The sequence below is a fragment of the Equus quagga genome, chromosome 20, assembly GCF_021613505.1.
Source record: "Equus quagga isolate Etosha38 chromosome 20, UCLA_HA_Equagga_1.0, whole genome shotgun sequence".
In the NCBI taxonomy this organism is placed as follows: Eukaryota; Metazoa; Chordata; class Mammalia; order Perissodactyla; family Equidae; genus Equus; species Equus quagga.
Window position 1 is genome coordinate 149,108 of NC_060286.1, and position 14,040 is coordinate 163,147.

Consider the following 14,040-nt stretch of genomic DNA (forward strand, 5'->3'; position numbering starts at 1 on the left):
TAAGGATAACAGGGATTTTCTATAGTAAAAAGTTATGAAAGAAATCTCAAAATCAATAAATTTGAAAACAAATTTTAAACTGCTACATATAAAATTATTATTAAACAAACTTACAAACAAACAACACACCAGGGGAAAGTAATTGGAATAAAATGACAAAAGCTTAATATCTCAATATATAAAAATCTCATAATAATTCATTAGATGAGCACTAAAATCCCATTTTAAAAAATATATAACATACAGTTTATAGAAGACAAAGTTATTCTCCTATTGAGAAGCTATACCCATTAAATAGTCTAAAATCCACATAAAGACTTATAAATAAAAATATTCTTTGCATACATCAAAAAGAAAAGCGGAAGCAACAAATACTATTTATTGACAAAACAGTTAAATAAATTACAGTATATTCATCCAATCAAATATTATACAGCCAATGTTTTTGAAGACTATTAATCACATGGAAAAAATGCACCCATGTAACATTAAACAAAAACAGCGAGATACTTGGGACCGACTCAGTGGCATAGGTGTTAAGTTCACACGCTCTGCTTCCAAGGCATGGGGTTTGTGGATTCAGATCCCAGGAATGGACCTACACACCACTCATCAAGCCATGCTGTGGTGGTGTCCCACATACAAAATAGAGGAAGACTTCACAGATGTTAGCTCAGCGACAATGTTCCTCAAACATAAAGAGGAAGATTGGCCACAGATGTTAGCTCAGGGTCAACCTTCCTCACCAAAAAAAAAAAAAGAAAGAAAAGAAAAGAGCACAATACTAACCTAGACACACAGTACTAGCCCAATTACATTAAAATGTATATAAAGATGCACTATATAGGTACACAGAAAAAAAAGGGAAGGAATTACGTCAAAATTTAACAACTCTAAATAATTACAGATTTTTATTTTCTTCAAACTTTTTTGTATTTTCAAAATTCTCTATAATTTAAAAAGATGTTCCTTTTTAAAAACTAGTAAATGAGTTTTTAATATTACCTATTAATTATATAATATAATTTAAAGGTCCAATTCTACTTACCTGTTGTCATGGTTGGACTAAAGAGCCCCAGTACTGGCCCACTGGAATAGGAGAGCAGGTCTTGATACAATTCCCCACTTAAATATTCCTCTGCTTCTTGCACAGATGTTATGTTCACCGGACATGAAATCCTGTTGCTGGATGAATATATAACTATATTCAAAATTAACATTTAAAAATACTTTTCAACTTGTAAAAGATATAAAACATACTGAACTTAGCAAACACTATATTCCACATGATAAATATCTGACAAAATAAAGACAATTAAACAGAAAGTCACCCTTGTTAAAGAAAACCTCTCTCCCCCCAAAAATGATGGAATGTGGATGGACTCTCCTCATCTACGTTTATCCTGAGATCTCAATTCACACATCCTTAACCTATTCAAAGTGTGTCAACAACGTACGAGAATTAGAAGTTTTCTAGACCTAAAAATTTAAAAATCTTAGGGTGAAGCTAAATACTTACAGCTGGATAAATTTTAGGAGATCTTCAGTTCCTAACATACCAGCATAAGATACTGGGTTCCCTCCTTCCTTGTACATCTTTACAACAGGAAATTCAGTAACGTTGTGCTTGGTGCACACACCAGACCAATCTGCACAGTTTACTCTAGTAAGCAGCATAGTGGGTGTGTCTAAGGAAAAGGAAAATGCACACTTTGCAAATATTAATGTAGAAAACTCAGTTTTTACCATAAGATCTCACTCATAAATAGAAGATAAAAACAACAAACACACAGAGACAGAGATTGGATTAGCAGTTACCAGAGGAGAAGCGGGGAGTGAGGAGGGTGAAAGGGGTCACTGGGCATGTGTGTGGTGATGGATGGTATTAGTCTTCGGGTGGGGAACAGGATGCAATCTACACAGAAACTGAAATATAATGATGTACACCCAAAATTTATATACTGTCATAAACTAACATTACCTCAATAAAAAAAAACTCAGTTGTTGAGAATTACCAATATCTTTATATCCCATTCTTATTTTAACCTCTCAGCAGCATGAAACAGACTCTTCCCTTGATTTTTGCAACACCTTCCCCTATTGGCTTTTTTCTCACCTCTCTAGCTGATCCTTGTTGGTCCCTTTTGCAGATTCCTGCAGGTAGAGTTGGGAGTTTCTCAAGGCTCAGTTCAAGCTGCCTTCTCTTCTTGATCCATACTCTCTTCCCAGCCACTCTCGACAACCCCAGATAACCTAAAGAATCCTAAATTTATATCTTTGGCCCAGGCTCCTCTTTAAGGTTCCAGACTCATGTATCTTTACTGCCTTTTCTATTTCCCTTTGATTTGGAACACACTCAAATTCAAGAAGTCTAAAACCAAACATGTCTTCCTTCCCATAAACGTGGGTGAACAATGCCATTCTCAGACAACTCAGAAAATGAAGTATCATCTTTCATGCCTCCCCATTCCTAAGCCTCCATGTCTAATAAATCAATCAGCATGTCCTTTCCATTTTACTACACTTTAAATATCTCATATCTGTCCAAATCTCTTTGCTGCTGCTACTCTGGTCATCATTTCTCCTGGATAACCAGAATAGGCTTCTAATTCACCTCCCTGAATTCAATATAACTCTACACTGAAGCTAGAGATATCTTTTCAAAATTCAGATGTGTTTTGTTAACAGCCCACCCCCACCATTTTGCACAGTTAGGTCTTTGTAACTAGATCTAACACAGATCTCTGCATGTGTGACTACTTCTCGGAGAAACCTTCTCTGACACCCTAATCTACATCAGGTTCCTCTGAACCCATGCAACCATGCCCCTTTCCTTATCTCTTATGTACTCATTTGTGTTGTTAAATGATTAGTGTCTGTTTCTACCAAGAAAGCTCTTTGAGAGTAGGGACCCTGTTTGTTTTACTCATCATTGATTTTCCAGCATCTAGAGCAGTCCTTGCACATGAAACACCTTAAATATGTGCGTGAATAAATAACACACATGGAACCCATCTAGGGCTTAGGTAGCCATCCTGTCTAAATATTATAATTTCTTTTCAGCCTAAGAAAACACATAGTGGAATCCCAAAGAGAAATTCCTACATGTTCTATAATAACATATGTGAAATTCTCCAAAATATATAAATCATTAAGTGGAAAGAAATAAAAAACCAAATAAAACAAGCACCACACAACTCAGCTACTGAAAAGAAGGAATAAATTCTAATAAAAGAAAACTATAATATCACATTACCTCAAAGAAAGAATTTTTGTATATCAATTTAAGATATACCCTAATTTAGGAGGTAACCTAACCATATGATTAAAATTGTGAAATGCAAATATTAATATTTTATCACCAGAAGTTTTTTAATACTGAAAATTCATTTTTACATTTTAAACAATTCTAAATTATACCTCATAGATGCAATAACTTATCACTTTAGATTTAGTGTTAGCAATCTGTTCAATAATACAGGCAGAGTCTAGTCTGTCTTATTCCCCACTACATATCTGCTGCCTAGCACAATGTCTGTTACACAGTATGCACCCAATAAAAATTTGTGGAATGTACCATGATATTTCTTCATGAACAAATTTTCAATTTTTACACTAAAGTATATTAATACCTGATATACACTCATACAATATGAACATATAAACAAAGAGAAATCCTTATTCCTTCTAAAACTAGATCTGCTAAGTGACTTTTCTACAAAGTTCTCTTATCCTTTATTTTAACCATTTAGTCAATAAATATAAGTGATGCTTGTTCATACAGAATACCATATTATATATTCCCACCTAAGTATGGAAGATAGTGTCATTACAAATGCAGTTCTTTCCTCTCAATAAGCAACCTCAATAGGTCTGCCACTGCTAAAAATGTTATTATTCCTTTGTCCCTGAAGTCCAAGTTGAAAACTTTGATGTTATCTTTAAAACTGAAAAAAGAATACTGATACATATTAAAAGTTCTAAGGCTACTTATATCGAAGCTATCAGTTTAAATTTTTTTTCTTGAGGAGTAACATCAGCATCATGGCAGAGTGAGCTCTCCTAGTAATCTCTCCCCTCCACCATACAATGTAAAAGACATTCAAACTCTAACAGAGGCCATCCACACAACAGACAGCAGAGAGACCCATGCAGCCATAAGATGGAGGGTGGAGAGGCCGGAGCGCCCTCAGAGGAGGCAGAACAGGGCAACAGAAAACTTCACTCTCTCCCCAAGAGACTGGGATCTGGGATGGTGGGCAGCCGCCGAGAGGGAAGGAACGGGGGAGGGGACATTCATTTGCAGGAACATCAAAGACTCCCTAAGGCCCTTGCAGCCTAGAGGGAAGCCCTCTACCAGGGCGAAAGCTTTCACGGGGGGGTGGGGAGTTGACCTTATCAAGCCAACACCCCAGGAGAGCATAGGGAGAAAACCCTAAGAGAATGCAGAAGAAACTGCTCCTCCCTCCACCCACCCAGCACCAGCTCCAGTGCCTGGGATTCGGTGGAACGCAGAGGGCTCAGAATATGTGGCTCTTGACACCCACCCAGTGGCAATAAGCTATAATGTGACCAAATAATTCCATGATGCTCAAAAACAGAGCCGCACCCTCTAACAATATCGAAAGTTATATGAAATCTCCAGACCAGAGAGAAAATGACAAGTACCCAGAAATCACTCCTGAGGACACAGAAATATGTAATCTAAATGAAAGAGAATTCAAAATAGCTATTAACAAAACTCTCAATGAGATAAAAGAGAATGTAGAGAATGCAATTCAACGAGTTTAGGATCTACTTCACAAAAGAGATTGAAACTATAAAGAAGAATCAATCATAAATATTGGAGTTGAAAGACAGAATGGAAGAGATACAACAAAATATGGATTCCCTGAACCCTCCAGCAGACACCATAGAGGAGCGGATCAGCATAATCGAGGATAGACATATTGAAATGCTCCAGATGCGGGGGGAGAGAACTAAGACTAAAAAGAAATGAAGAAAGTCTCCAAGAAATACACAAGTCAATTAGGAAATGCAACATAAGAATTATAGGTATTCCAGAGGGAGAAGAGAAGGAGAATGAAGCAGAAAGCTTATTCAAAGAAATAATAGCAGAGAACTTCCCAAACTTAGGGAAGGAGGTGGAAATCAAAGTGGAAGAGACTACCAGATCTATTAAATATGTCAATGTAAAAAGAATTACTGCAAAGGATATGGTAGTGAAACTAGCAAAAGTGAATGACAAAGAAAAAACACTAAGGGCAGCAAGGCAGAAGAAAATAACCTACAAAGAAAACCCTATCAGGCTTTCAGCAGATTTCTCTACAGAAAACTTACAGGCTAGGAGACTCTGGAATGACATATTCAAATCTTTAAAAGACAAGAATCTTCAGCTGAGAATACTCTATCCAGCAAAAACATCCTTCAGATATGATGGAGAAATAAAAACTGTCCCAGATAAACAAAAGCTAAGGGAGTTCATAACCATGAGATCTGCCCCCTACAAGAAATCGAGAAGGCTCTCATACCTAGGGGAAAAAAGGGGAGATGGGGTTACAAAGTATGGAGTAAGGAGATAAATAGGTAGACAAATCATAAAATTGTAGCTATACATCAGAAGACATTAGCAAATACTCAAGAATAGCATTAAAGATAAAGGGAAGGAAAACACCAAATATAAAGATAATCTTGTCATTTTAATCACAAACTCACAACACAGGAGGGAATAAGATGTGAGAAAAACAACTTAGGAGGGGAGGAGGAAAGGGACTGAATTGGTTTAGTCTAAGGAAATAAGAGGCCAGCAGAAAATGGACTATCTCATCTACAAGATTTTGAATACAAACCTCATGGTAACCACTAAACAAAAAAGAAGAACAGAGACACAACCAATAAACAAAGAGAAAATGAAGAAACACAACATAAAAAACTACATAACTCGATTGGTAGACCAAAATACACAGGATGAGAAATGAAGGAAATGAAAGAGATCTGGAAAACAAGTGATAAAATGGCAGCATTAAGCCCTCAGATATTGATAATCACCCTAAACATAAATGGATTGAATTTTCCAATGAAAAGACACAGAGTGGTGAGATGGATTAAAGAACAGGACCCAACAATATGCTGCCTCCAGGACACACATCTCGGCTCCAAAGACAAACACACGCTCTGAGTGAAGGGATAAAAGACGATACTCCAAGCTAATGGCAAACAAAAGAAAGCAGGTGTTCCAATACTTATATCAGACAAAGTAGACTTCAAGATAAGACAGGTAAAGAGAGACAAAGAGGGGCAGTATATAATGATCAAAGGGACACTCCATAAAGAACATATAACACCTATAACTATGTATGCATACAACACAGGAACACCAAAGTACAGTAAGCAACTATTAACAAACCTAAAAGGAGATATTAACAATAACACAATAATAGTAGGGGACCTCAATACTCCACTCACATCATTGGATAGATCATCCAGACAGAAAATCAACAAGAAAACAGTAGAATTAAATAAAAGCTAGTCCAGTTGGACTTAATAGACATATATGGAACACTCCATCAAAAAACAGCAGAATACACATTCTTCTCAAGTGTGCATGGAGCATTCTTAAGGACAGACCATATGTTGGGAAACAAGGCAAGCCTCTATAAATTTAAGAAGATTGAAATAACAACATGCATCTTTTCCTATCACAATGCTATGAAGCTAGAAATTAATTATAAGAAAAAAGCTGAGAAAGGGACAAAGATGTGGAGACTAAACAACAGGCTATTGAACAACCAATGGATCATTGAAGAAATTAAAGGAGAAATCAAAATATATCTGGAGACAAATGAAAGTGAAAAAGCATACCACACCAACTTATATGGGATGCAGCAAAAGCCGTATTAAGAGAGAAATTCATCACAATACAGGCTCACCCTAACAAACAAGGAAAATCCTAAATAAGCAATCTCAAACTACACCTAACTGAATTAGAAAAAGAACAAAGCAAGCCCAAAGTCAACAGAAGGAGAGAAATAACAAAAATCACAGCAGAAATAAATGCTATTGAAACAAAAAAGGTAGTAGAAAGGATCAATGAAACGAAGAGCTGGTTCTTTGAGAAGATAAAATTAAAAAACCACTAGCCAGACTCAACAAAAGAGAGAAAGCTCAGATAAATAATATTAGAAATGAAAGAGGAGAAATAACAATGGATACCACAGAAATACAACAGCTTATAAGAAAATACTACAAAAAGCTATATGCCAATAAAATGGACAATTTGGAAGAAATAGATAAATTCTTAGACTCTTACAACCTCCCAAAGTTGAATCAATATGAAATAGAAAATCTGAATAGACAAATCACAAGTAAAGAGATTGAAACAGCAATCAAATGCATCCCAAAGAATAAAAGTCCAGGACCAGATGGCTTCCCTGAAGAATTCTACCAAACTTTCAGAGAGGACTTAATACACATCCTTGTCAAGATATTCCAAAGAATTAGGGAAGATGGAACGCTTCCTAACACATTCTACGAGGCCAACACCACTCTGATACCAAAACCTGACAAAGACAGCACAAAAAAGGAGAACTACAGGCCAACATCGCTGATGAACATAAATGCAAATATCCTCAACAAAATATTGGCAACCCAAATACAGCAATATATCATAAAGATCATACATCATGATCAAGTAGGATTTACACCAGGGGCACAGGGATGGTTCAACATCTGCAAATCAATCAATGTGACATACCACATTAACAAAATGAGGAATAAAAACCACATGATCATCTCAATAGATGCAAAGAAAGCATTTGACAAGAACCAACAGCCATTTATGATACAAAACTCTTTGACAAATTGGGGATAGAAGGACATTACCTCAACACAATAAAGGCCATATATGACAAATCCACAGCCAACATCATACTCAATGGGCAAAAACTGAACGTCATCTCCCTGAAAACAGGAACGAGACAAGGATGCCCTTTATCACCACTCTTATTCACCATAGTACTGGAGGTTTTGGCCAGAGCAATTAGCCAAGAGAAAGGAATAAAGGAATCCAAATAGGGAGTGAAGAAGTGACTCTAGCTGTTTGCAGACATGATCTTATATATAGAAATGCCTAAAGAATCCATCAGAAAACTATTAGAAATAATTAACAACTACAGTAAAGTTGCAGGGTACTAAATCAACTTATAAAAATCAGTTGAATTTCTATACTCTAATAACAAACATACAGAAAGAGAACTCAAGAATACAATTCCATTTACAATCACAACAAAAAAAATAAAGTATCTAAGAATAAATTTAACCAAGGAGATGAAGGACTTACACAATGAAAACTTAAGACATTATTGAAAGAAATAGATGATGACATTAAGAGATGGAAAGAGATTCCATGCACATAGAGCAGAAGAATACACATAGTTAAAATGTCCATACTACCCAAAGCAATCTACAGATTCAATACAATCCAAATCAGAATCCCAATGACATTCTTCACAGAAACAGAACAAAGAATCCTAAAATTTCACATGGGGCAAAAAAAGACCCCAAATTGCTAACGCAATCCTGAGAAAAAAGAACAAAGCTGGAGGTATCACAGTCCCTGACCTCAAAATGTACTACAAAGCCATAGTTGTAAAAACAGCATGGTACTGGTATAAAAACAGGCACACAGATCAATGGAACAGAACTGAAAGCCAGAAATAAACCCGCACATTGACGGACAGCTAATCTTCGACAAAGGTGCCAAGAACATACAATGGAGAAAAGACAGTCTCTTCAATAAAAAGTGTTGGGAAAACTGGACAGCCACATGCAAAGACATGAAAGTAGACCATTATCTCATGCCATACACAAAAATAAACTCAAAATGGATCAAAGACTTGAAGATAAGTCCTGAAACCAAAAAACTCCTGGAAGATAATCTAAGTAGTATACTCTTTGACATCGAATTTAAAAGGATCTTTTTGAATACCATGTCTTCTCAGACAAGGGAAACAAAAGAAAAAATAAACAAGTGGGACTTCATCAGACTAAAGAGCTTCTGCAAGACAAATGAAACTAGGATCAACATAAAAAGACAACCCATCAACTGGGAGAAAATATTTGCAAATCACATATCTGACAAGGGGTTAATCTCCATAATATACAAGGAACTCATACACTGGAACGACAAAAAAAAAAAAACAGTCCGATCAACAATGGAACAATGGGCAGAGGATATGAACAGACATTTTTCCAAGAAGATATACAGATGGCCAATAAACACAGGATGTTCAATATCACTAATCATCAGGGAAATGCAAATCAAAACTACACTAAGATACCACCTTACACCTGTTAAAATGGCTGTAATCACCAAGACTAAAAATAACAAACATTGGAGAGGGTGTGGAGAGAAGGGAACCCTCATACCCTGCTGGTGGGAATGCAAACTGTTGCAGCCACTATGGAAAACAGTATGGAGGTTCCTCAAAAAACTAAAGATAGAACTACCATATGACCCAGCTATCCCACTACTGGGTATCTATCCAAAGAACTTGAAATCAACAATCCAAAGTAACACATGTACCCCTATGTTCATTGCAGCACTATTCACAATAGCCAAGACATGGGAACAAGCCAAGTGCCCTTCGACCAATGATTGGATAAAGAAGATGTGGTATATATATATACAATGGAATACTACTCAGCCACAAAAAACGACAAAATCATCCCATTTGCAACAACATGGATGGACCTGGAGGGAATTATGCTAAGCGAAATACACCAGACTGAGAAAGACAAACATCATATGATTTCACTCATATGTGGAACATAAACACATGGACAAAGAAAATAGTTCAGTGGTTCCAAGGGAAAGGGGGTGGGAGATGAGTACAGGGGGTGAAGGGGAGCACCTATGTGGTGACAGACAAGAAATAAAGTACAACTGAAATTTCACAATGATGTAAACTATTATGAACCAAATGAAAAAAATTTTTATTTTCTTTCCTGTAAAATGGTTTTACCATTCAGTCATGTTTCAAAGGGAATAGTCTAATACTCTAAGATGCCCACAGAATTATATTCCACATACTTTATCAATGCAGTAATTTCAAATGGGGTTCCTAGTTTAACGGAAAAAAACAGATTCTCTTAGCTTCAGACTATGTAAGTATAAAAATGTGACATTTGCTGCCACCTTGTGACTGAGCATAAAATATTCTACATCATCTTGGACTAAGAGATGAAAAGTGGCTTTTTCCCAAGAAGTCAACAAGAAAGATTATAGGACTAAACGCCCAAAGTATTACAATATTTTCCTAATTTACAAAGTTAGAGTATAGGCTTCACCATAGACATGAAACTCTCCAGTTACCTATACTATGTATTTCTACATTAAGCCCCCTGAACTTCCAAAATAGTCCATTTATCTGATATCTAGTTACTAAAAGGATTGTTATTCATAAAGAATACATTAATTGAAAAATAAATCAAGTCCTGGGTTGATTATCTACTTTTTTAATTCTATAAACACAGACAACTCAGGATCCTTGCATCGAGGGATCAGGAGCTTCTTTATTTGGTCATTAATAAAGAAGAAAGTAAGGGAATATTTTTCCATTTTCATTTGGTATCCAACCAAATGGGTTGGGGGGATAATTCTATTATTCAGGGACATTACCCAATTACTATTTCATTATGGTTTATATTTTCTCCCCTCCTTTTCCTTTCTTCTAACTATTTGCCAATAAGGCTGGAGAACCTAAAAGAAGAAACTTAAATCTGTCTATAGTTACAACTATAAAAGAAAATGTGAAAGAGAATAACAGGATTTGCTTTAAAAAAAAAAAAAAAGGTTAGGGATCACAGTATCTACAGACTTAACCACTCCTTCACTTGGGTAATAAGATAATCAAAAGTTGCATCAAATCTGACTGGGAAAATGAATGGAAGAGAAATGGTTAAAAAATCATCTTTAAAATCTCTGATGTGTTTACTCTGTAGAACATGTTATATTTAGGGTTGACTCTGGAATCAATTTCTTGAGTTCAGAAAAGTCCCCAATATATAAACATGTTGTACACCAGAACATGTTTTCCACTAAATAAAACAAAATTTATGAAACTCTACTATATCAGCTTATTACTTATTCAACAATTATTAAAAACAAGATATTTTGCAATGTAAGGCAATATGCCAACTCCAGTGAGCTAGGCATAAGGCACACTACCTGAACATATGGAACTTACTAAATAACGAAAGAGCCTATAAGCTAGTGCCTGAAAACCAAAATGGTGGATACATTCCTAGAGCGGCCAAGAACAAGCCTATTTAACCATAATCACTTCTATTTATAAGAAAAATAGAGCAGGAGGAAATCACATTACAGATACAAAGTATGATACATTCTGTCTTATTCAAATGATTACAAAATATTATACATACCTAATCCATCATTATCTCTCTCTTACTAACAGGCCTCCCTCCTTCTCCTTATGTCTTCGCTGAGATGGTGGCATAGAAATTTTGAGCTAAAGTCTATTCTTTGGATTCCCGTTTGTCTACCATTGGATCAAGTTTCACAGAATAGTGGAAATAAAAAGATCCTGGCTATTAAGAAATATCCTAGTCCATGAGGAGCTAATTACAGCTTCAGGAACACTAGGATCTTGGATCTTTCATTAGACAGTGAAAGTGGGTCTTATCTATCAAATTTCCATTTAATAGTACTTAGTATTTATTTAATAACATTTAATAGTAATGGCATAAAGTAGGCACTCAATAAATGTTTACTGAATGATGAAATTCAGCCAAAAAAGGTTATTGGAGTAACTGTGTAGACACAAGACAGTTCTATGAAGACAGACAAAGTGAATGCTTCCGAGCACTGTGAAACTCGTAATTTACTAACTAGTTAGCCCTGGAAACACAAACACGATCACCTGAAATTTTATGTGGTTTTCTACATCTTTAGCATGACACAGTTTTACAAATACCTACAACTCAGAATCATGAAAATAAGCATGCATGCTACAGTACAATACCTTTCAACTTAATTGCCACATCGATATAGGATTGCAGAAATGCCATGGATACTGCTTGCCCTACATTAAAATAAAAAATTCAACAGATATTACAACATGTCTATCTCCAAAGAATCCATATTTATATATATATAAAAAATAGATTTATGGGTTTTCCCAAAACTGCTATTTCTTTGTTTTTCTTTTGAGGAAGATTAGCCCTGAGCTAACATCTGCTGCCAATCCTCCTCTTTTTGCTGAGGAAGACTGGCCCTGAGCTCACATCTGTGCCCATCTTCCTCTACTTTATTTGTGGGACGCCTGCCACAGCATGGTGTGCCAAGCAGTGCCACGTCCGCACCCGGGATCCAAACCGGCGAACCCTGGGCCACAAAAGCGGAACATGTGCACTTAAATGCTGCACCACCGGGCCAGCCCCTGCTATTTCTTAATAAGAAATACCTTGGTGTACAGTACTCAGTATTGTCTAAACATTTATGAGGGTTCCAAATGCAACTAATTTTCTCCATTCATCCTGGAAGGAATATATTTGAATGGCTATTATTTGAAGATAAAAGCAACAAACTTCCTATAAATCTATAAGAACTAATATAAGTTAAAATCATTCAAGTTAAAATCATTAACTTGAATCACAATAATTTTTCTAAATTAATAAGCTGAACATGTAGTTTAATCACTAACCTTCAATTTGTAAGTCAGACCGACATAATCAGTCTTACAAGCCCAGAATCCGCTAGAAGCAATGTTTCCATATGTGTAGTCTCCCTGGGACACATGAAAGCTATGTCATTTTACCACGTGCAATATACAGGATCAAAAATAAAACCTGCCTACTTTAAGCGTCCTAATATGTAATAGAGACAGTCTCCTCTAAAGGCTCATACTCACAACCAGCATAGAAAAGCACGATGCTGTCAGAAGCCATGACTGTCGCATTAAACGTCTCTTCTGTTAGTTCCACTGTGAGTTCCAAAGGTAACTGTCTCTTCCTATCTCTGTGAACAGTTTCTGCCACTTCATCATCTTGAATATCTAAAATGTTTGAAAACAAATTAATGTAAATATAAATGTATAATTTAAAATATTTACGCTCTTCTCCCTCCCCAGTGAGCATATGGAAATTTAGTACTTTGTAAAAACTTCTGAATTCATGCTATATTATTAAATGCACGATATTTGGAAAACTTTCTAGTTGCCTGGCTTCCTATCTTAAATGACTTAAATGAGATGCCTCCTGACTCAGAAACTGTGAAGTTTTAGTCAAGTCAAAGCAATTATTTAAACTTGTCTAGAAATAATATGAATATTACTATTTTGTTTGTAATAAATATACTAATTTATAATCCATAAAGGTCCTACCATACAAATTTGACAGTGCTTATTTAGCTCCTACTATAAGCCGAGCACCGTGATAGATACTAGGGAAAGTGGTAAACAAAACAACTATAGTCTATGAAAAGTCAGACAATAAACTAATCACTGAATAAATATATAATTATAAATTCTCATCAGTGTAAGAAAGGAGAAGGATACAGTGAGAGATTATAACAGGGAGATTTAGATTGGGAGATCCAATCTCTGCCAGGGAGAGAATCAAGAAAAGAATGTCTTAGGCAAAAAGAATAACATATGCGAAGGCTCTGAGACACAAAAGAGCTTAGCGTATACTAGGTACTGAGGGACAACAAATTTGAGTAAAACAAAACGAGTGGAAAGAATAAATGGCATGAGAAAACTGGGGTAGGCAGTGGCTAAATCATAAGAAGCCATATGAGCCAAGAATTTTGGGTTTTATTCTAAGTGCATCCAGTTGTGGGTCAATTCTAAATATGTAAAAATTTATTAATTTAGATAGATACACAGACAGATGGACTGACCAACTGATGGACCTATCCATTTATCCATCCAAAAACATTTTGAATTTGTAAATATTCTGTTGGAAGTTTGTACACATTGCAAGCTAACCCTGAAGGGGCATCTAACTTGCTAAGAGACAAAG

The 14,040-nt window shown here is 35.8% G+C and overlaps 1 protein-coding gene across 6 annotated transcripts in view; it reads right to left on the bottom strand.

The window, feature by feature from the left end:
* Positions 1 to 14,040, bottom strand: part of TXNDC16 (thioredoxin domain containing 16) — a 124,036-nt gene that overhangs the window by 26,912 nt on the left and 83,084 nt on the right. For all 6 annotated transcript variants that reach the window (XM_046647794.1, XM_046647792.1, XM_046647793.1 and 3 more), the window contains 4 exons: positions 12,930 to 13,073; positions 12,042 to 12,101; positions 1,520 to 1,688; positions 1,049 to 1,185 (listed from right to left, as the gene is read on the bottom strand). In XM_046647794.1, coding sequence (XP_046503750.1) covers positions 1,049 to 1,185; positions 1,520 to 1,688; positions 12,042 to 12,101; positions 12,930 to 13,073 — 510 coding nt within the window. The remainder of the gene's footprint in view (positions 1 to 1,048; positions 1,186 to 1,519; positions 1,689 to 12,041; positions 12,102 to 12,929; positions 13,074 to 14,040) is intronic.